The sequence below is a fragment of the Xiphophorus couchianus genome, chromosome 7 (genome assembly GCF_001444195.1).
Source record: "Xiphophorus couchianus chromosome 7, X_couchianus-1.0, whole genome shotgun sequence".
Classification (NCBI taxonomy): Eukaryota; Metazoa; Chordata; class Actinopteri; order Cyprinodontiformes; family Poeciliidae; genus Xiphophorus; species Xiphophorus couchianus.
In genome coordinates this window covers 12,386,573-12,405,370 of record NC_040234.1, presented here as the reverse complement: position 1 = coordinate 12,405,370, position 18,798 = coordinate 12,386,573, and the positions used below count along the sequence as shown (strand labels likewise).

Below are 18,798 nucleotides of genomic sequence, written 5' to 3'. Positions count from 1 at the left end.
AACTTTTTGAATTTGGCGGCTGATATTCAAAACTCTTAAAACCCTTTAAGATTTTAATCATGAAAAAATAATGGAAAAATATGCATAATTTACCTTCCACTTGAAAAAAAAAAGTAGTACTTCGTGTTTTCTATCACACAACATGAAGACAAATACACATACTGTAGGTTTAGGGTGTTATGTAGCAAAATAAATTTGAAAAAATTCAAGAAATGTAAAGAAAATTGCCGGGCGCTGTAATTCTTTTGATGAGTTTATGTTTCCGCCTTTCTGGTACATTATGGAAACAAAAACAAACAACCTCGATAGTAAACCAATCATCGCAGAGCTGTCACCGTCTGGACCAATGAGAACCGTGCAGCTGTGTAACCCCGCCCATCACGCGGAAGGTTGCGTCGAACAGAAAGTCACCTCTTCTTGTCGGTCAGGGGGAAGCTACTGACAGCTAACAGCAGCGGCTTCTACCGGGGAAAGGCCGACAGTAGGACAGTAGCATCCTCCTCTAACCTTAAACTCCCCAGTATCCTATTTAAACCGCATTAAATATCGTCTAGGGACAGTTCTGTGGCTGGTAAACGCAGATAAACAACAAGCTAACAGTTTATAGGAAGCTAGCTTCTGCAGTTGGAATAACCCGGATCATGGCTGCGCTCAGAGCGTCCTACCACAGGATTCTGGACCGGATCGAGCACATCCTGCCCGCCAAACTGAGACCTCTCTACAACCACCCGGCAGGTAAAGTACTGCTCAGCGTCTTGGTGATACTGGCGAGGTGTTGCTAGTGGTTCAGCTGTGGTGGTGTTGTTTATGAATGGGGAGCGCATCCTGAAGAGAAAATGAGAGCTGCTGCTGTCTAATCTGTCCGCCGCAATTTTACGAAAATTCATTCTTTTTATGTAGTAATCTCACTCTTGGATAACTTTACTCCAACCAGAGCTAATCTTCTTAGATTTCTAAGAGTTTATAGGGAAAGTGTCTGTACTATAGGTTATGCTTTCTGGTTTGACAACAATCAGTTCATTCAAGCTTTCGGGCACTTCTCAGCAGACACACACCTGTCAAGTTCCTGTGTGTTGTTTTCTGTCTTGGGAAGCAAACGCATGTGGTTATTGATTTATGCAGCAAACATAAAATTTCCATGGGCAAATATAGTTTGTTTTTTATTCTGGCAAAGAACTTGGAATGTAAATGTTCAGCTCTTTTAAATTTCTGTTTTTAATCATTTCTTGTTTTGAGAAGGTAACATTGCAAAATTACAAAGTTTTCAAAGTAAACGCATGTCTAAGCCTTAAAACTTGTTAGGCTGCAGAATGTGAAGGTCAAAACTGATTCACTGCAAAATAATATATTAAAAAAAAATTTAAAACATGTAAAAACAAAAGAAAAAAACAATTCATTTGTTCCCAATATGTGTATCTGGTTTGTAATTTATGGCCTGTTATTGTATTATAATATTCTGTGTGGCATTTTTATGTCTCATTATGACCAAAAATGTTCAGCAAGTCACACATTTCTAAGGCAAATTTAATCAAAACTCAAAAATATTTCTCAATATTTAGATTATTTTTCTATAAAAACAATTTAAAAATGTAGTATTTTAAAAGCCTAATTTTTACTTCTGGTCTTGACTTAATGGAGGATTGCTCATTAAATGGCCTAAAAGGTAAAAATCTCACCTTTCATCATATCTTTATATGTTGCCTACTCACTGTCTATCAATACGGGTAGAATAATTATAGTACAAACACCGGGCAACATTTCCTAAACAAAGCAACAGCACCGATTATAATTTGCCTAACTTAGTCTCCTATATGTGTAGCTAATGTTTAGTAACTCAAAGTTTCATTTTAAGCTCAATGAAGGAAGTCTGAGGTGAAACTGAGGTCACTTTTTTTTTTTTTTTGTTATTATAATTCAAGGACAACTTTCCTTCGTGGTAGTGAGGGCGGCGACAAAAGCCACCTCCCTCCAACATGATTTGCAGTGACAGATGTCCCACTTTTAGTTTGGTTCGCCACGTTTGAGAAGATTATTCACTGCAGACCAGCGGCTTTTATGATCAGGGTTGAAGCTTTACGCGGCTTTATTGTGTCATTCCTGTTTATTGGGAGTCAAACTCTCTGTGTGGTTTGATCGGTTTTGACACGTCGAGAAGGAGTGAAAGAATACTTTTAGTTATTGTCCAATTTAACATTCCTAACCTTCAATGTCTTGTGTTGCTGCAGAACCAGCTGTCGTGATGAAATACAGATTGCATCAGACACTTTTAGGGCTTTTTTTCAGAGTGCAAAGGTATTGCCATAAAACAAACAAATTAAACTATTTAACTTGTTTAAAGCTGTTAGTATCTATCTGAGTGACTCTGAATATTGTTTAAAAAAAGTATTGTATTTGGATATTTACCAGTTCATCAGCAGGTCAGTTAAAAAAACTGTTTTCTTTTATTGACTGTTCAATAAATTAACTAAAATTAAACATCATTCTCAAACAGCATATTCTTTGATATACTTAGTTTTGAGTTTATTCAAAGCCTGAGTTGCACAAGCATAAACTGGGATAAACCTTTATTTTCTTTTGCATTTAAAACTATTTCATCTGTCAAGAAAGATTGATCATCTCATTGCTGTGCGTCAGGTGAAAGTTTAAGAAAAAATTTCTGTAAATCTATTTTATTGCTTTTATATAAACTTTGCAAGTTCTGTGTTTTTAGCTCAGTAAGTAAAATTATATTAGGTTAGCACACTCCAAAATCACACAAAGTGCCATTAGTAATGTGGTATTGATTTAATAATGCCACATCACTAAATCAAAGTAACAAATGATAGTTAACGAAACAAAACCAACTGGGGAAAGGAGAAAATCAATATTGATATTTAATTTGATGTTGATCATTTTGGCGCCAATATCCAGAAGGAAATTGTTTACGTTATTACAATAAGCCCGTTGATCCTTTTTCTTGGAGAATTTGTCAACAATTACAAAACCTAACAAGTTTAAACCTTCATAGGTTTTGCATTTGTGCAACATTTCATGAATGGAGTCATTTTAGAAATGAGTATTTGTTCTCTCAGGTTGTTATTTCTCATTTGCCATTAAAACAGGATCAATTAGACCTAATGTGGTGAAATATAAAAGCAACAAACATACCTACTGATGCTAAAGTAAACTTATCATATAGTTACATTCAAAGTAATGTAATCTGGAACATTTTTATTTTGATATATAAACTTACCAGTAATAAGTTTAAAATAAGCACCTTATGAAATTTATATTAGTTTTTAAGAAAATATGCTTCATTATACATAATATTATAATTTTAAATATAGCAAGCAGGTTAATTTGGGGAGATGTTTGCTCAGGCAGTCGGGTTTTAGTTTTCTCACTGTGGTTTTAAAGCAGTGATGGTTGGTGCGCCTTTCATTTCCACACATCACTGTAAAGATTTCCAAACCACCCAATTTGTCTTTCTTGCATTTTTATTGAAAGGAGTGGTGGCCCGTTCTCTTCCAGCTGATCAGTAGCATGAAGCAGCAGGTTGTGGGAGGGGCAAGGCGATACTACTTTATGCCCTGATGGTGGTCTGACATGTCATTAAAGTGACTTTTAAATCTCTGAAGGAAAGTTTTCCTGATTTTGATTAGCCAGCTTATGCGTCTTATAACAAGTTAATTGTTTGGCAGGAACTGAAAGCTAAACAGAGTAGCCTCGACATGAATGGCCACATCTCACAGTTTCCCTCTCACTGTGTCTCTCCAGGTCCAAAAACAGTTTTTTTCTGGGCCCCGATGTTTAAATGGGTAAGTGCACTTTCACACACATTCATCTGTAAGCCTGCGAACTTAAACAGAGGCCGTTCCCGACCTTTGTTGGCTTTTGGCAGCTTAAAACAAAGTTTAACATACGTAACCTTTGTCTGGTTGCCAGTTCAGTACATGAACATTGTGTACCTCAGATATTTTCTCAGGGGTCAAAGTCAGAGCTGAAACGTTGACTGGTGTCGTAAATGTTTTGGATTAAAGAAAATCTCTTTTTTTTTCTCTTTTTCAGGGCCTGGTCATGGCTGGTTTGGCTGACATGACCCGACCAGCAGAGAAACTCAGCCCCTCCCAGTCTGGAGTGCTGACAGCCACAGGTGGGTTTAAGTTGAATTCGTCATCATGGATCATTTTAGGGCATATAAACGTAGAAACATTGTTTGGTTGAGGTAAGGTCTGGTTTGGTTTTTCTCAACAAAGACAACAAACCTTGTGGATCAAACTGCTTGATCCACAAGTAGTCTGAGATAGTTTGATTAAAATGTGCTAAAGGTTACCCATTGCATCTTCGTTTGCTTTAACTAATCTTATCTATCCGCCTGTTTTTTTGCCAAAACATTGACTCTGCTCTGGTTTATCGTCACTGTGGACAAACATCCCTCCTGTTCTCCTCCCTCAGGGCTCATCTGGTCCAGATATTCTCTGGTTATTATCCCAAAGAACTGGAACCTTTTCGCTGTGAACTTCTTCGTGGGCAGCGCAGGAGCGTCCCAGCTCTACAGGATCTGGAAGTGGGTTTGCGTTTTTGTAAATTCACAACTAAACATGCAATTGAGAGGGATTCATCAAGCAAAGATAGTCCAGTTTCCTCACCTTTTACTGATAATCTTTAGAAATATGCTCGCCATACATTTATGTGCAGCAACAGAGTAATGCTAATTAAAAAAAACAGGCATAACATTACGACCGCTTGCCTGTAGCTGAGTCGGTTCCCCTTCTGTGACCGATGGACTCCTCTGGACCCCTGAGGGCGTTCTGCGTTGTCAGCAGCAGATCCTGTGAGACCCGTGGATCAGGCTCGTTAGTCCTCGTTGAACCAGTTTTGCTTTGCCCAGGAATGTTCTGAGGAACACAGTATTTAGCGTACATACTGCCTTCATGGAGAAAGTAAATGGTGTGTAACAATGCTGAGGCAGATTCTACACATAGATCCATATAAGAGGAGGAACCAAGGAGCACCAGCAGAATATCACCTAAACCTCTGATGCCAACATCCCCACTGTTTGTTCTTTAGGTGGCAATCAAGGCCCACATCTACTGGGACTTCCTGTTTTAACTTTAACTGTAAAATTGAGTCTTTTCAACTCAATTTTAATTAGTGTAGCTTAGCTCACTATTTATATGGGAATATTCTTTGAATTTGGCTTGAAAAAAAATATATTTTATTGCTCAGTTTGACAGGTTAAAAGGCTGCATCCACAAAAACGTTGGACACTTTGGACTCTAGGTGGTGCTATAATGCTTTTACTAAAGTGATTTTTATCTTTACAATGATTCATGTTTTTAGCAGTAAAATCAAGTTTAGCATAATCCAGGTAGCAGACAACAGAAATGAATATATAGAAAGCTACAAGCAACAAAAGTGGTCAATGTTGATGTTTTCCAATACATTTTTCTCCTTCTGTTTGCAGCTACAAGCAGGAGCTGAAGGCTAAAGAAGCCGAGTCGTGAGGAAGTTCTCCCTGCGATGCTGCTGACACAAAGGGAGACTTTTATATCATCTCTGCACCATTCTATGCTGTTCCCATGACATCCATGCCATAACCACATTTTTGCCACATTAAGCCTGTTGTCCCTGAAGGAAATGCGCTTTTCCCCAAGTTTCACGTTTCCTCAGGGTGTTTATAAAAAGATAGATTTTTTTTTTTTTTAACTCGTCAATACACGCTCAAGAACCGTGGTCATCAACGCACAAGTACCGCTTGTTCATCAAGTTTTATGATTGTACAGGGCCTGATTTCACACGTCATGCTTTGCATCGTGTGCACTAGTCGGGGAAATTTTGCGTCATTTGTCAACTGACTTCTGTCAGATGTAGCAATCGGTACCTCAAGCAGATTTCCCAAAATTCACCTGTTGGATCAGTGCTGAATGTCACCATAAATGTAAGGATTTATCTTTTCATTCACATATTTATCATTTCATTGGTGTCTGTTCCTCAGCAGTCATTAAGCCTTGATTACAATGGAAAGGATTCCTTCCATTTTAATAGCCCATTTAAGAACAAACCCTGATTTATATATTTATTTTGACAGAAGTGTGTGAGAAGTTATTCAACATGTGCGTGCAGCTTTGCGAGTCAACGAGCAAACACTGGGACAAACTGTAACGGTTCTTTTTAGACTTCCTCGTAAAATACTTGATCTGGGAAAATGTTTTTTTTTCAATAATTGACACAATCAAACTGTATTCATGCAGTAACTCCCTAATTTAGCAATAATTTGTGTAATTAATCTGCTGACTGTTCAGACATTTAAGGGATGGTCATTAAATGTATAAAATATGTTGGTAATTGCTATGTATTAATAAATCAGATTAATACAGCTTGGTCACCTGAGTATTGACGATTAACTCTGGATATACACTCAGATGTGAATGGTTTCCAAACTAATATATGAAATGTGTTAATTATTTTACTCAGACTACAAATACAGTGAATCATTTGTATTTGTATTATTTTTGCTCCCTGCTGACATTAAATCAGATCAAATGTTTAATACCATGAGAATGTTTGACTATCATCAAACTCATAAGTTTGTTCACGTGCACTAAGATTGCTTCCCAAGGGAAGCAAAGATGATTATTTGTGAATCCACATTTAATTTAGGGGCACACTTGTGGATGTATTTTAAGACACAACCTCACACTGCGTCTTTTTGTGACATCATGAAAAATAATCAAATCAGATCAAAAATCAGCCAAAAATATTGAGACTTAGTATTTGAACATCTGGCTAATATTTGGGTTTAAGTCCCAGAAGCCAGAAGCTCATCGGATCGATTACACTAGTTTGGGAACGTCCATTTATCCTTATTAGAAAAGATGACATCTCAAACAATGTGGACATTAAAAAAAAAGTAGGGAGTTCAAAAGATGTGTGAACAAGTCAATTTACAAATCTCACAGTTACATCAGTTCTGTGAGGAGGAATGGGAAAAATGTGATCTATACAGCTCCATAAACAATGGCTACCAGACACTGTAGAAATATGAACTTAAAAATTTGAGGGTAGAAAAACCTATTCATTCAGAAAATGTATACATTGGTAATCCTAAAAAGAATTAAAGCAGGAAAAGTTTTGAGTTAATATCACTGAGGGAAAGTGCTTTTATTGTAGAGTAGGTTAATATCTGTCCAACTTGTAAATATTTCAAATCTTTCAAGTTTAATGAAAAGATACTTTAATACTACTCGTTTTTCCCCATTATAAAAGTTGGACCATGTATGTGGCCTTCACAGTCACTTCTGAAGTGTTTTTCAACAGGATTCATACTTCATCTCAAGCTGCATCTTAATGAACTGAGGATGAATATTTCAAAGTAAGGAAATAAAATGAACCACATCAGAGGTTTACCTTCATCTCAGTGTTGCATCTTCAAAAACAAAATTCCAAAACCAGACATGAGGTTTAACCACAAAACTTTATTCACAAGCAGTAATGCAAGTCCAGATTTAGCGTTTTCCTCCAACACGGGGTGCGCTGATCTTCATGGGCTTGGCGATCTTGGGTTTCTGTGCCGTCTTAGCAGAAGTCTAGAAAACAAGAAAGATGTTCAAAACACCAAATTTATCTAGAAACTGGTTAAATTCCAGGTGTCAAACTCCAGTCCTCAAGGGTTGCTGTCCTGCAGTTTTTAGATGTGCCACAAGTACAAAACATTGGAATGAAATGGCTTAATCACCTCCTCCTTGTGTAGATCAGTTCTCCAGAGCCTTGTTAATGACCTAATTATTCTATTCAGGTGTGGTGCAGCAGAGGCACATTTAAAAGTTGCAGGACGCTGGCCCTCCAGGACTGGAGTTTGACACCCCTGGCTAAATTTGCCCTGCAGTAAGCCTCAAACCTACATCAAGGTCATTTAGTAATGAAGCGTGGCTACATTTCACATTTCTCACCTTCGCACTTGGCGCAGCGGGCTTCTTGGCTGCCTGCTTCGCCTTCTTGGCCTCCTTGGCAGCTCTAAAATGAGAAAGAAGGTTTGAACAGCTGCTGCTGGATAATTTGGTCCATTATAATGTCGTTAAGTGATGACAGTGTTATTGTGACCTGGTAATGTTTAAATGATCAGTCTATCATATCAGTTCTAGTAAAGTACTGAACAAGAGCCACAAAAAGGCAGATACTTCCAGTTTGGCTGTCTCATATCGGGTTAATTTTTTGACATTTAGAAGTTTCTTAACTCCTGTCATAGATGTACATAAATTGAAATACACACTGTTTACATTCTTCAAAGCTTCATTTTAACATAAAATATATAAAGAGAATGACAATCCTAGACTGAGGAACAGTCTTTATAAAAATGACTTATTTTAAGTGGGGTTTAGTCATGTTAAGATTTATGGACAGTAGAGAACTTTAGTGTCCTCACTTTGATAAAACAAAGAAACAGTCCATTAGAGACTGTAACCCAAAAGGAAACATTTTTTTCTCCCATGTCCAATCTCTAAAACATCTCACTAAACATGCAAATATTTCTAAATCTATAAACCCTATTGCACTTTTATTAGATGGTTAATAGAAAAGAAATTAATACAGTAATTACTTTTGTTCAGGCCACTTCTACAAGCAGATAGCAAAGAATTATGTTTTCTCAAATTCAGGATAAAAAGAGAGTTTGGGCAAGACACTGAATGATTGTGTCTTTTATCAAAACCACATTTTGATATTTAAATACCGTTTCCTCAAAACATACTGCAAACCATACGGAATTCAGAACATCTCAAAACTTTAATCATTACTCATCTTCTTACCTGATGGCCTGCTCCCTCTGGGCCTTACGGACCTCGGGTTTCTGGTTCCTCTTGGCCAGAATCTCGGCCAAGGAGGCCCCAGTGATGGCCCTCTGGAACTTCACTGCGCGACGGGTACGCTTCTTCGACACCTCTTCCTGCAAAGGCAGACAAGACATTTATTAAAATCCCTGCAGATTGTAATACAAGAAGATACTTTTGAAGACACAAACAGGCCCAACACCCATGTTTAAGCTAAGAGAAATAGCAATATTCTTCCTTAAATACTGTGTTATTGTTAATAAAGCTTTAATTCTCTAAAGCAGGCATCCTTTTAAGGGTGCAGCACTGCTGTTACCTCGGCGCAGGAAGGCAGACAGGACTAAACATCTGCTGTAGCTGTATTTAAGTTGACTGGATATTCAGCACCACCAGGTGATTTAAATAAGCCGATATAAACTTTGACTTAAACAGAAGTAAACAGTACTCAGACGCAACAAGGTGATATTTAAGCACTGAACGAAAACTACACCGAAACATTGCTCCAAGAAGAAAATCGCCTCACTGCACTTCAAGAGCAAAAGTACATCAAAAGGTAAAAAAATAAAATAAATAAATAACCCATTACAAGGTTCTCTTGTGACTCTTTGGCCAAAAAAGCAAACCTATTCTCAAAAAACTGAACATTAAACTGAGTCTGACTTAACTCTGGCTAAAAAGTTTTTAAGAGTTTTGTCTCATCATCAATACTAAGAAAAATATCAACATTTAACCAGACACTGAACAAGTGCTTGACGTGCTACAGACCATTTTTAACTACAAGCACAAAAGGTAGATTACTAGTCTTAAAAATAAAAAAACTAAACGATTCTCCACTTGACAAAGCAAACACTTATTTTGACATTAAACACCGTGCAGTGTACCGATAATACTAGCCACCACTAGCTGATATATGAGCCGTAATGTGTAAATGAGTGTTTTGTTGGAGGCTTTGGAGGCTGGTCCATGATGAGATGTCTGAGAAGACCTCAAAGACCAGTACTATGATCCTCGATTGCTCTATGGCTGCTAGTGCGGAGTGAGCGTTGTGGCCAGGACTGCAAAACGCAGCCTAGCAACACCACATAACACAGACCTACACTGTGCACACCATTCACCCGCAGCCAAAAAGATGTTCGATCAACTTCACACACATTCAAAAGTCTTTTTAAAGGTCACCGTAAATGTAAGGGAGTAATTACTTTTAAAAAAACGTAGAAAGGCCTCACTAAGTGCTACAGTGCGTAACTCCAGAGGCATATGCAACTATATATGTGAAGTTCAACCCTTGTTTTGCCTGGTTGAAATGTACGACTAACATTAAACAAATTATTGTGCAAAGACATTTCAGTCTGAAAAACTTAGAAAAAGTGCACACCTCCATGTGTCAACTCTACTTGTTATGCCTGCAGCTAATGTTTAGTCAGTCACCATTTTAGCCAGATCTATTCCCTCTTCACAATGTTTGGTTCATATGTTTAACTTATTAGATTCCAAGCAATCTGAAAATGTTTTGCCGAAAGTTTTAAAAGCAGAAAAACTTTTCTCCCTAAAGGACACACTGTCTGAAAAAGAAGTGGTGATATTGTTGAGTAAATTTGTGTTCCCACAAAAAACTGTCAATCCCAGACATTTGTTCTTTTAAACAACAGAAACAATTAAGTTTGTTAAATTTGTTAATTAGCCATCCATCCATTTTCTGTTCACCTTTATCCCTAATGGGGTCGGGAGGGTTGCTGGTGCCTATCTCCAGCTATTACCACTTGCAAAAGAAGCACCCCACCCTAAAAAAAAAAAAAAAAAAAAAGGCTCCAGGCAGAAAGCAAACACTTATATTTAATGTTTGGCGACAAATGTTGGCAAGTCTCATGTTCTGCACATCTCTGGTGGAGTTTTACAAAGAAATTACTTTGGACATCTTCGAAATGTTTTTTCCATTTTTTTCAGCATTTATTTCACATTTTCTATGCAGAGAAATGAAATCTCAACTGAATTCATCCTCAGGGACAGGGAAATGTACATATGCAATTTTGTGGTGGTAAAGGAGTTGTTGGGGCAATGCATCTTTCTAGAACACTTAAGGTCCAACTGTGCAAGTCAGCTTATGGACTTGCACAATCCATAAGCTGTGCAAGTTCACACAGCTATAATTTGGACTGTGTGGACTTGCACATGACAATATATAAGTTTATATATTGCCACTGTGACAATATAGAAACATAAGCTCCAAAGTGAAGATTTTTTACATCAACCCAAATCAGGTTGTGTTTGTAAGCCCTGGTACTTACAGACTGGCCCTTCTTGTGCTTGCGTCTGTACAGCACAGTCCAGTTGATCTGTCTGGGGTTCCTCTTGGATAGAAAGGCAGACTCGCACTTGGCGTTCAAAAACTGGAACACCTAACAAAAACACAACAATTGCTATAATTTTAGTTTGTGTGCTAGAAATTTTACATTTACTAGTTCAATAAACATGTTGATATATTATACCAATCAATAATAAGGATGTAAATACTACTATAAGTCACAATTTATATAATTACAATGAATAACTATACTAAATTGTTAAGATGCACAATGCTAACAAGTAATTATTCAACACATTAACCTAAATATGAATGTATCAAGATGATTAATAAAAAACGTCCTTAATAAAACATATGTAAACTTAGGGTATGCGTGACTTTAACATTCTCTGACTTCAAAAATACATACTATTCTCTTGGTAAGAACCTAATGTCAGTACAAACTTAGGTTTTACATTAACCTGTATGTTCTTGCTAGAATGATGACGCTGGAAGCTAATGTTAGCAAAGTAAATAGCTTTCAAGAGGACCAAGAGGGCCTATTACACAAACTTGAACTAAAACATAACCAACAAGCTATTCATTTTAAACCAAAAAAGCATTTACCCCGCAAAACAGCTACATTTGCAATGGTAAAAGGCCAAAATACAACGTGAAATTGTTACCTTTCCGTCTATCCTGGCGTATCGGCGGCCATGGCCGGGGTATATTTTATACCCGCTAAAACTGCACAACTCGACCCTGTAACCAACAAATATAACACATCACCGATAGAAGAGTGAACATCATATCAGTTTATGCTAGAAGCATCTTAAGAATGTTTATTAAAGAGTTCAGATTGCTTTTGATTATATTCGGTACACTCACTTCATGATGGCTACGAGAGGGCTCAAAACCGGAAAGAAAGATACCGGAAGCGGAAACTGATTTAAGGTTATTTATTTGATATTTAATATACAAAAAAAGTGAACGTATCTTAGGAGTTAATCGTACGCTTGCTTTTATATGTTTTAATATAATAAATTTAAAGTCATTTTTGGGTTTTATCAATGTCTTGGGTAAACGTTACAATTTGACGTCATAACTTAACCGTTGCCGAAAAAGCAGAGAATTTTTTTTTTGATTAATCAAAATAAAAATAAAACAAATATAAAATTCTTATTAAAAATAATAAGTAGTTTCTTTCAGCATTATTAATCTTTTTTTTTTATTTTCTAATCAAAATGTAGTTGGCGGGACTTGCGTACAACCGCGGACAATCAATGAGTTGTAGTCCTATCGGGGGTGTATTGTAAAGCACCCGTATGAAAGAGAAAGGCACGTAGAACTACGTTTCCCATAGAGCCCTCCGTGCCGCAGTTTGGCAACCTAAAGATGCTTCTTGTCTTTCCCACTGTAGCTGTTAGCTAAAGCCTAGCCTTGTCCTGAGCCGATAGGATGGGTGTATCAGACGTAAAGTGTGATACAAATGCTGGTAAGTAGAATAAATTGTAGTTTTTCGTTGAGAAATAGATAAATTGGGGAGTTTAATAGAAGACGTCGCGTAGGGCGCTTCAGATGACAGCCGTTAGCAACCTAACGTTATCAGTACATAGAAACACCCAGTCAGTTACTCTAAATTAGACAAGAAGTTTACACGTTTCATGTTTTGTTTTGCTTATCTCTGAATCAAATCAATGCATATTATATATAGGTATCTTGTACGTGTTGTAGGATTATGAGAACATATTTGTTAGGATGGTATTTTCTTGCTGCCCTTATTTTGTCCTCTTGATGGAATTGCATCGACTATTAAGCTCAGATAAGCTTTTAAACATTTAAGTCTCAATACATTTGTCAGTCAAACTCGTTGCTTTTGTTTTAAAATGAAAGCCTTGTGTCTGCCGTTGTCATATAAAGTAATAAAATAATATTTGTGTGTGGCTTTTCTGACTGCTCTGTCCTCATCCTTAATTCCCCCCCCAGCTCCCGTGGTTGATCTTTCAGCTCGCAGTATGCAGAAGCTGGATCACAGTTTCACATGCTCCAAGGACACCCACACCCTCATCTTGGACCGTAACAACATCATGAAGCTGGATCACCTGGAACGTTGCCCAAGCCTTCAGCAGGTAGTGTTGGGAAAGACACACAGCACTCACTAGCAGGACTCTCAAGTATAAAAATTGATTCGAGTATTTTCCAGTTTGTTCCCTATCCCGCTGTCTAAAATATTCCTCCATCCATTGAAAATATTTGCCATACTGTGTACATTCATAATGAAGCTTTGTACTTAACCTTAGAATTGGCGAAATAAAAGGAAAGTATGCAACTTTGTCTAGAAAAATGTGTAGAACTCATAGGTTTTATACTCTATAAACATTTGCTTTGATCTCTGTTTAATCTCTGTCTAATTTAAACTAATTATTTTCTATTAATCAGCTATCTGTAGCCAATAACCGATTGGTGAGAATGATGGGGGTCTCCCAATTCAGAGAGCTGAGAGTCCTCAATCTTCCCAATAACAGTATTGGCTACATTGAAGGGCTGCGAGATCTGTCCCATCTGACATGGCTCAACCTGTCAGGAAACAACATTAAGGTATGGAAATATTTATTCAGACATTGGCTATGTTGTAATTAATGTGGTTGTATATTGATCAGATGATAAATCTTTAACAGTCTCCTCTATCCATCACAGGTCATTGAGCAACTGAACAGCTGTGTGTCTCTCCAGCACTTGGATCTTTCTGATAATAACATATCTTCCATAGGAGATCTGACTAAACTAGAGACATTAAAGGTAAGTCTTGATATTTACTTAAACAAAAAATCCAATACAACACTTTAATGATTCTTGTGTTGGAGGGTTTTTTCCCTTATCAATGTGATCCATTTTCTGTCCACTTTGCAGACGCTGCTGCTCCATGGAAACAGCATTACAACGCTCCGCACTGTTCCTGCTCATCTACCTGCCCATTTATCCATTCTCTCCCTGGCAGAAAATGAGATAAGGGATCTTAATGAAGTAATTGTCTACCATTTCCTTCTGTCCTAATTAGGATCCTAACTGAAATAAGGCTTGCTACAATAACAAATTTAGCTGAATGATAAATTGTCTCAGACGTTATTGTGATAAATAATGATATTGTTGTTTTGAGACCATTTTCAAATAATATAATGATAGTGGCATACTAATGTGAGAAAAACGTCCTCAAAGATCAATAAACTTGAAATTTTAATGAGTATTTGACACTGGAACTCGTAGACCTTTTTTTTTTTTAAAGCGCCAAATTAAATAAAGTATGAAGTTTCTGTAAAGCAAATTGTCTTTCAAAAAAAGAGCTAGTTGAGACCAATGAAAACTTCTGTCATCCAGTTTTTGGTAGAAATGGAGAGAGACGAGAAAAATGATAAAACGTGGAAATACAAATTATTTTAAAGCTTATTTTAAATTATTATAAGATTAATTGATTTATCATTTATTGCAACTGGCCTAACTGAAACACACAAATATTGTTTATCAGTGACAGTATTGAGTGTTGTTGTTTAGGTGTCATATCTGGCCCCTCTTCATGAACTGGAGCAGCTGTCCATCATGTGCAACCCCTGCGTCATGGCGACGCCCTCGTTGCCGGGTTTCGATTATCGACCGTACATCATGAGTTGGTGCCTAAACCTGAAGGTCCTCGATGGCTACATAGTGACGCAAAAAGAAGGGTGAGCCCGTTTGCTACACTGCTACGGTTTACTTGTGAGGCTTTGTCAAAACATTTGAATCTAATTTGTGTTTTCTTTATCTGTTGATGACAATAGTCTCAAAGCAGAGTGGCTCTACAGTCAGGGGAAAGGTCGCTCATATCGACCTGGGCAGCATGTTCAGCTGGTTCAGTACCTGGCCACTGTTTGCCCTCTGACAGCATCACCTGCCCTGGAGACGGCAGAAGATGCCAAACTGGAGAAGATCCTCAGTAAACAGAGGTATTAGTGTGAATGTTGTGTTGCCTAACACAAGCATGAAATGGTTATTTCTACTCGCTTTTACAACATATAATTACCTCGAATTTGCTCATTTTGTGTCAGATTCCACCAACGGCAGCTGTTGGAGGAGACGCGCGGAGACTGTCCCAGTCCTCCTCGTCCAACCCAGCTGGATGTTGAAAGCCATAGCCCTTCACATGCAGCTTCACAGAGCGGAGACCAAGAGATGAAAAAAATCCCCACACCTCCACTAGCTGCTGCTCCGTCTGTCCAGGAGAAAGGTGAGAAGGCTGCTTTATCAGTTGCACTGGTAGTCATGATTCTTTGCTTTCGTTTTCATATCCAAACTATCACAGAGTGTCTGCGCAACCTTAAAAAGTCTTTAAATTCATGAATCTAAAATTAAGGCCTTAAAATTTCTTAAAGTCGTTATAGAAAAAGTAAGTTTGATTTAAATATATTAATCAAAGGTCTTAAATTTTGTTGTGGTAGGACTACTTAATCTGTAGATGTTCTATGAGGCAAAAGTTGGAGTTTTACGTTCTGTTACTTAGGTTGGTTAAGGCTACCAGCACCAAGCTGCTAATAGGTGGTCGCTTGCTAGCAAGCAAACAAACAAGCCATTAGCAGTTAGCACATGGCTCATTAGCAGCTGGCTTATGTTACGTGAGAAGCACAAACCTGCTGTTAAGAGCAATCCCCAAAAATGTTTCAGTTTTGGTTCCCTGCATTTCCTTTGTACGTCTTAAAAAGTCTTAAATTTGAGTTGGTGGAACCTGCAGAAACCACGTGTTTACCCCTTCTGCTTTTCTACAGAACCAGTCATGCAGTTTAACACCTGGGTAAGTTGTGATGCATCTCAGGGGTTGCTGCCAGTCGTTCGCAGCCCGAGGATTACAGGGGAGCACATTTTTTTGGAAGACGTGCAAACCGACGAGGACAAAATCAACAGCAGCTTTCCTTCCTCTGAGTCCACTTTCCTTCCCTTCACGTCTGACCTGGACCCACAAACGGCCCACACCGACAGCGAAGACGAGACGGAGACGTTTGAGCCCGATTCTCTGGCTCCAAAGCGACCGTCGCAATCCAGAAATCCCAACCCTAGCAAGACCAGTGAGTCGTCTCTGACAGAAAAGAACCAGAGGAAAACGGGTGTAGAGAATATCGCATCTGTTGCCACGACAACAGCTGCATCCACGGCAATAGTTACCATGCCAAAAGATCCTACAGAGATGCCCTTTGACTTTGGGGAAGCAGAAAGTAAAGACGCTGCAAAGCCGGCACAAGTGAGCTCGTCTGTCGCTAAATTAAGTCTGCTGGAGGCAAATGAGGCGGCGGTTAGAATCCAGTGCTGGTGGCGAGGACACTACGTTCGATGTTTTCATCCTGCAGCCAAAGAGGTGCGCAGCGAAATCCGTCTGCGCCGAATGCAAGAACACATCCTCTTCCTGTCTGATAAGCTGGAAACGTAAGTTCCTTATCAACAGTGCTTATATAACAGATTTTGGTATGAGGGGAAAATAAAATCAGATTTGTTTCACTTTGTTGTGTATTAGCACATGTCAGAAACAAGATGTAATGTTGAATCTGTTGTGTCAGCAGGATGGAGAAGCAGTACGAGGAGGAGAGGCTTCAAAGGCTGGTTCAGGAAGAGGCGGTGAAGTTTCTATGGAAAGAGGTAAATAATTATTGTATTTATGATTAATAAAAAAATTTTTTAGCATCAGCATGTAACCGGTCGACACAAACCAAAATATTTAGACTTTTATTTTTCGCTATTTATGCAAAATGGACAAAGTGTTCTGCTGAAATGCTAGCAGAATACAGATCGATTTGATCAAGTTCATTCTTTGCTGCTTCTGATTCATTTTCTCGCCTGGCTTGTCAGTTTAGTTTGATGCCCATGTTATTGTAAGATGGTCACTTGAACATCATTCAGTTAACTGTTAAAAGTTTGGTACATTATTTATAACCTAGCTCTGCATAGCACATCTGCACAACTTTTATTGTGCTACGTTGGTTGTGTTCCCTGATGTTTCTGATCTGAAGCCTTCAAAAATGTTTACTTTCTAGCATTTTCTTCACTTCACAGTCATTCACTAGTTTGTGCTGATAACATTAATCCCAATGAAATTCACTGAAGTTTGTAATGTGACAAACTTTGAAAAGTGTTTTTGTAGTTACTTTTTCCACAGGAACAGCTGTATCCTTTTTTGGAACCATTTTCATGGGTACCAACTTATTAATCTTTCAGTTGTATTTGCTATCACTGGTGTGATTTTTCAGAGACGCAGCCTGATATTATTCCACTTGTTCCGTGTTCTTCATGTAGCTTCAGTCCATGCAGCAGTGGAAACAGTCGGTGGAAAACAAACTTGCAGCCGTTGCACAACCAGCTCCGATCTATTCTCCCGGGGTTTGCCACACAGTCCCTCCTGCCGCCTCAAGCACCACAAACCCTCCCATCACAGACGTCTCCTTTCCAGACTCTGGATTCCAGTCGACCAATGAGCAGCAGGCGGCGCAGGAGGACAGCTTTCTGAGCAGCGGGACAGCCGACTCTCTGAAGACGGTTCGAGCGCTGAGCTCGGTTCAGAGTGGCTTCGCCGGCGTGGGCGACGGAGTGGACAGCGCAGGCTGCAGCCTGTTGGATGAATACCTGTCTTCTGTACAGCAGAGGGAGGAGGAGGCGGAGGAGGCGAACAGCGATAAAACAGAAACTCCGCAGGCCTCCCCAAGCAGGACAGCTTCGACCAACAACACCCCCACGCAGCAGGCGGCACAAAGCACTCCAGAGTTGGTCTGAGATCCTTCAGTCACTTATCCAGAATATGTGTTAATAATTATTCTGGCTGGGACTCAGACATTTTGTTCCTTATTAAGACCTTGATTAGGTCTATAAACTGCATTCTTCTTGATTACAAATAAAGCTCAATTTTAACTCTCAGAAGAAGCTTAAAACTCCACCTTACACTGAATGTAACTTAAGCTATTTTGTACCATCTGTTCTGATTATTACTGGACATTTAGTGCTATGAAAATATATTGATTGAATGTAGCAACAGAACTTATAGCAGTCAATGTGGACAAAGTTCATCAGTAACTACTGCAAATACAATTAGAGGCTGACAGTTACACAATGTATATGTTATTGTATTATTTATTTTTTTTTTTTGTATTTTTGATCTGTTTACCAATGTAGATTTTGTCAGCTTTTGGTCTGATAGATTTTAGCTGTTGTGCTATCTTCAAAAATGTAAATAAATACATAGATATGCATTACTGGCACAGAAGATCAGCACATGTCTGCCCTACTTGAATGACTTTCCTCTTTCTCATTTTGAAGACAAAAGTTTCCTTGTCTCGGCCCCTGTGCTCGGAAACCAAGTCATTTGTATTCACCTCCAAACTGGACTTTGCACTACTACAGTCAGTTCACAAGGCCCACTCTGTGCTCTGGATGATTGAGCTTCATCGTAATTTCCTTTCCCTTGTTTCATCGGCAGGAAGTTTTCTTCTCATGCTGGAGTCACATTTTGAGCACAGTGTTAGTGTATATCCTTCCACGAATAACCATTTTCCACCCATCCATCTATTTTCTTACGCCCTTATCCCCTCAGGGCCTATCTCCAGCTGTCCACGGATGAGACATCTGTTGGCTAACAAAGCAAATTTAAATGAGTGTGTTGAAACAGTACACACCCTTCTGCCAGATGCAACTGGAAGTCAGAAA

At 38.5% G+C, this 18,798-nt stretch overlaps 3 protein-coding genes and 1 non-coding gene across 4 annotated transcripts; 2 read left to right on the top strand and 2 right to left on the bottom strand.

Annotated features, from left to right (window-relative positions):
* The first annotated feature begins 386 nt into the window (after window positions 1-386).
* mpc2b (mitochondrial pyruvate carrier 2b) lies at window positions 387-6,532 on the top strand. The gene is made up of 5 exons (XM_028023923.1): window positions 387-735; window positions 3,757-3,797; window positions 4,048-4,132; window positions 4,435-4,546; window positions 5,447-6,532. Exons 1-5 carry the CDS (start codon window positions 642-644, stop codon window positions 5,484-5,486), a joined length of 372 nt encoding a protein of 123 aa, XP_027879724.1. The 5' UTR covers window positions 387-641; the 3' UTR covers window positions 5,487-6,532.
* A 905-nt stretch (window positions 6,533-7,437) lies between these two features.
* rpl24 (ribosomal protein L24) lies at window positions 7,438-12,119 on the bottom strand. Its single transcript, XM_028023918.1, has 6 exons — window positions 11,977-12,119; window positions 11,775-11,850; window positions 11,093-11,203; window positions 8,787-8,923; window positions 7,932-7,995; window positions 7,438-7,568 (listed from the first exon to the last, which is right to left on the bottom strand). Exons 1-6 carry the CDS (start codon window positions 11,979-11,981, stop codon window positions 7,488-7,490), a joined length of 474 nt encoding a protein of 157 aa, XP_027879719.1. The 5' UTR covers window positions 11,982-12,119; the 3' UTR covers window positions 7,438-7,487.
* LOC114148985 (small nucleolar RNA SNORA23) lies at window positions 9,743-9,923 on the bottom strand. The gene has a single exon (XR_003596402.1). It is a non-coding gene; the product is annotated as a small nucleolar RNA SNORA23 (small nucleolar RNA).
* Window positions 12,120-12,330: 211 nt separating the features above from the next.
* On the top strand, window positions 12,331-18,363 carry cep97 (centrosomal protein 97). Its single transcript, XM_028023845.1, has 11 exons — window positions 12,331-12,583; window positions 13,075-13,217; window positions 13,528-13,686; window positions 13,786-13,887; window positions 13,999-14,112; window positions 14,638-14,804; window positions 14,901-15,065; window positions 15,168-15,346; window positions 15,882-16,533; window positions 16,668-16,743; window positions 17,398-18,363. Exons 1-11 carry the CDS (start codon window positions 12,547-12,549, stop codon window positions 17,869-17,871), a joined length of 2,268 nt encoding a protein of 755 aa, XP_027879646.1. The 5' UTR covers window positions 12,331-12,546; the 3' UTR covers window positions 17,872-18,363.
* The last annotated feature ends 435 nt before the right edge of the window (window positions 18,364-18,798 follow it).

Coding starts and splice junctions, on each gene's coding strand:
- mpc2b (XM_028023923.1), top strand. CDS start 642: ATGGCTGCGCTCAGAGCGTCCTACCACAGGATTCTGGACCGGATCGAG. Junction 3,798..4,047: donor GGGCCCCGATGTTTAAATGG/GTAAGTGCACTT, acceptor TCTCTTTTTCAG/GGCCTGGTCATGGCTGGTTT. Junction 4,547..5,446: donor CAGCTCTACAGGATCTGGAA/GTGGGTTTGCGT, acceptor TTCTGTTTGCAG/CTACAAGCAGGAGCTGAAGG.
- cep97 (XM_028023845.1), top strand. CDS start 12,547: ATGGGTGTATCAGACGTAAAGTGTGATACAAATGCTG. Junction 13,687..13,785: donor TGTCAGGAAACAACATTAAG/GTATGGAAATAT, acceptor TATCCATCACAG/GTCATTGAGCAACTGAACAG. Junction 14,805..14,900: donor ATAGTGACGCAAAAAGAAGG/GTGAGCCCGTTT, acceptor TGATGACAATAG/TCTCAAAGCAGAGTGGCTCT.
- rpl24 (XM_028023918.1), bottom strand. Junction 11,204..11,774: donor ACGCCAGGATAGACGGAAAG/GTAACAATTTCA, acceptor TGTTTTTGTTAG/GTGTTCCAGTTTTTGAACGC. Junction 7,569..7,931: donor CCGCTGCGCCAAGTGCGAAG/GTGAGAAATGTG, acceptor CTTGTTTTCTAG/ACTTCTGCTAAGACGGCACA.